General features: G+C 35.2%; 1 protein-coding gene across 1 annotated transcript in view; it reads right to left on the bottom strand.

Annotated features, from left to right (window-relative positions):
* LOC108665980 (FAS-associated factor 1-like) overlaps positions 1–657 on the bottom strand; it is a 19,587-nt gene extending 18,930 nt beyond the window's left edge. Inside the window, exon 1 of the mRNA XM_018152791.2 lies at positions 604–657. Within this exon, the coding sequence (XP_018008280.2) occupies positions 604–657 (54 nt within the window). The remainder of the gene's footprint in view (positions 1–603) is intronic.
* Between the last annotated feature and the right edge of the window lie 250 nt (positions 658–907).

The following is a 907-nucleotide window of genomic DNA, read 5'->3' on the forward strand; positions in this document are numbered from 1 at the left end:
GGGTAACATTGACCGGCTTGGAAATTAAGTTAAAATTACCATAGGTACCTATATAACATATTTTATGTTTGATACACCTATTAATGTTTTTTTCTTTATGTTTCAGACTCTATAGAGTCTTATATATGGTAATTTTAACTTAATTTCCAAACCGGTCAATGTTACCCCGTCACAGCTGCCATTAGGTGGTCACATTTTGCCCATTGCCCCCCATTTGCAAACTATGACACTTTCCTAAAATTTGTCTTATGCATTTGGAACTAGAAGAGTTCTACTATAATGCACCACAACCTGGAGTTATTTGGAGTTATTTTACCAAAAAATAAAATTGATTTTACCACCCGGTCAAAGAAACCCCAAGAGCTGGGGTAACAAAGACCATCACTTTTTTTGAAAATACATCAAAACTATGAGAGGCAGGAGCCAGCAATATATGGTGAGTAAAGCTAGAGTATAGACCTGTATTTTGTATGTTTCAATTTAAGTTTAACTTATCTAGTAAAATAACGGCATCATTATGAAATATGAAAGTGGTCAAAGTTACCCCATTTTACGGTACTCTGTTCTAGAAGAAACTAGACAGAGAATATAACACATACACACCTTCCCTTGCAGCTGTTCCTGACCAACTGAAACATTTTGGCACCTAGAAGTCATGGCGCTAGGGGGAAGTTCCAATATTGCATGCTGGCGGTTAAAGTGTTAAAGTTTTCTCATGACAAAAACTCCAATGTGACAGATATTAGAGTTGACTTCCCACAACACAAAATAGTAACAAGTGGTTGTTTAATCAAATAATATGTTTCTAGATATATAATATTGAATATCAGATTTGTACTTTTATTAAAAACCTTTTAACATAAGAATTAGCAGTTGGTCCTGTCTTACCCCAGCCTGGTCCCATCTT

The sequence above is a fragment of the Hyalella azteca genome, unplaced genomic scaffold (genome assembly GCF_000764305.2).
Source record: "Hyalella azteca isolate HAZT.00-mixed unplaced genomic scaffold, Hazt_2.0.2 contig17616, whole genome shotgun sequence".
NCBI lineage: Eukaryota > Metazoa > Arthropoda > Malacostraca > Amphipoda > Hyalellidae > Hyalella > Hyalella azteca.